We start from the raw sequence: 2,199 nt of genomic DNA on the forward strand, positions 1-2,199 counted from the left end.
ACTTTATGGATGATTTTATGGATTTAATTTTACGTATTATACTTGAATAAATATGGTACTTATTACTGGGAAAGACTAAACTTTCCTGCACTCCTAGAGACTCCAAGTACACAACAAATGTACTGAATGGCTAAAAAAAAATTGGATTTTGCATGATATGTCGCATTTAATTGATATTACTTTTATAAATAATGCCAATATAGTATAAATAAATAATAAATTATTAATAATGCCATATGGAACTTTATGACTGACTGCTCTTCTGAAAGCATGCAAAGTTTCTGCTTCAACTAGCAACCTTCAATAAACTTCCAAACTTCTGATAGATGAGCAAGTTGTCACATTGGCTGTTTTGTATATTAATTTTTATGCTTCCAGCAGATGGATATTGACCTCTTTTTGTGCTCTCCGTTCTCTCTTTCCTTATTTTTAAATCCAGCTAAAACCAACAAAATATCAAATAAAAAGCCAGCTGTAGAGCCAGTGATCACTTTGTTTTTCTGAAGTAGAGGCAGTGGAAGATTGAAAGCTGCAAGAAAAGGAATCTTGCTTTTGGTTATTGCTTTTTCTAAGATTCTTTTTATAATGTAAAAAAAAAAAAACCAAATTGCAGCAGTAACTTTAAACTGATGCATACTGAAGTGTAAAGCTAGATTCACACGTCAGTCACAAATTTTAAAGGAATAATTCATAAGAAACTACATCTGTAACCGGGGTTATAAATATGTTGATGATAAGCTGTCTGCACGCTTTTACTCTGAAAAAACAGAACCATAACCTGCTTTTCTCTGTGCCTCTCTAGCACACAGCCGGAGCCTTCCTCTCATACTCTGCTGCAGGAAACAAACTCTCACCTCACTTTACCTCAACTATCAAACCACTTTCCAGGTAATCCATCACTTCCTCTCCATCCCCATCCTCACACACTGTTTTTATCGGCGCTCCGCTCTCCGTGCATCGTCTCAACCGATTTCAGATTTCATTGCACGCACTCCTCACCCGCACAGTAAGAGACGTGCAAAACCACTCGGACCTACCTTGCATCCGAACATCAGAGATATGGTGTTGTTGCTGCATGCTACTTTGCAGTGGCACAACATGTGGCTAACCGTTAGCTAGCGGGTCCCGCTCCTGGGGGGCATCCTAAGCCTTTCGCGCACACTTTTTCCTCACTCACACACCTCCACGCGCGCCGCTCAAACTTGCACGCACACATGCAACGCGTGCGCGTGTCCCGTCAGCCGGTCTCCATCCCAACCCACGGTCGCCCCACTCTTCTGCCAACACCCCCCCCCCACCTCCCACACCACCACTCTCAGCCCCCCACTATGGCCTGGCTACGGTCCTCAGCTGTGGCAGGCCAGCGTCCTCTCCCTCACACTCTTCTTTGCTCTCATCACCATCATCCTCAACCACATCTTCACCAGTGTAATCCTCATAGCCGGTCAGGACGCACGGAGCAGCATCACTGTCATAGTCCAGCGTGTGTGAAGGTGTGTGTCGGAATGTGTTGGCACGCGCGTGCTCCGTGTGTTGTTGTCAGCCTGTTTGTGTGTGTGTGTGTGTGTGTGTGTTTGTATGCGAGTGTGTTCTGTGGTGTCCTCCTCTGCAGCAGCAGTCCCAGTCCCGTGTCTCCTCTGTCTCTATCTGTGTGAGGGTTTGCTTCTCTCCTTTTATCGCTGCCCTTCTCCCTCCCTCTCTCTCCCCATCAGTTCGCTCCACTGACTCCCTCAGCCCGCCTCTCAACACTAAGATCAATGGGACACAGAAACAAAGACAGAGGAAGAGCAAACCTGCATCAAAATGAAAAAAAAAAGTCCATTTTCCAAATCACGTCTCAGACTTTATGTCTTCTGCAGAACTGCTATACTTTTACTTTTTTTTCCCACTCAAACTATGAAAATAAGGTGCCCTATCTTTTTTACCTCCGCCAAGGGCGAGGTAATGTTTTCGGTCACGTATATATGTCTGTCTGTCTGTCATTCTGTCTGTGGACAACATTACTCAAAAACTTGTGGACGGATTGTCATGACATTTGTACCACATGTGGGCACTGGGCCAAGAACACACCTTTAAATTTTGGTGATGATCCGGATCACGATGCGGACACAGGAATTTTTTTTCTTTTAACACTCTGAGATCAGCAAAGCTGTGATGCTTTCACAGGGCTTTTGTAAAAAAAACAGTGACCTGGACTGG

General features: G+C 44.1%; 1 protein-coding gene across 5 annotated transcripts in view; it reads right to left on the reverse strand.

The window, feature by feature from the left end:
* Nucleotides 1-2,199, reverse strand: part of LOC106524105 (discs large homolog 1-like protein) — a gene marked incomplete in the record, with an annotated part of 158,795 nt that overhangs the window by 132,362 nt on the left and 24,234 nt on the right. The window contains 1 exon segment of one of the 5 annotated variants that reach the window (XM_014017767.1): nt 1,038-1,266. Coding sequence (XP_013873221.1) covers nt 1,038-1,100 — 63 coding nt within the window. 5 annotated transcript variants of the gene reach the window in all.

This window comes from Austrofundulus limnaeus, unplaced genomic scaffold (assembly GCF_001266775.1).
Source record: "Austrofundulus limnaeus strain Quisiro unplaced genomic scaffold, Austrofundulus_limnaeus-1.0 Scaffold176, whole genome shotgun sequence".
NCBI lineage: Eukaryota > Metazoa > Chordata > Actinopteri > Cyprinodontiformes > Rivulidae > Austrofundulus > Austrofundulus limnaeus.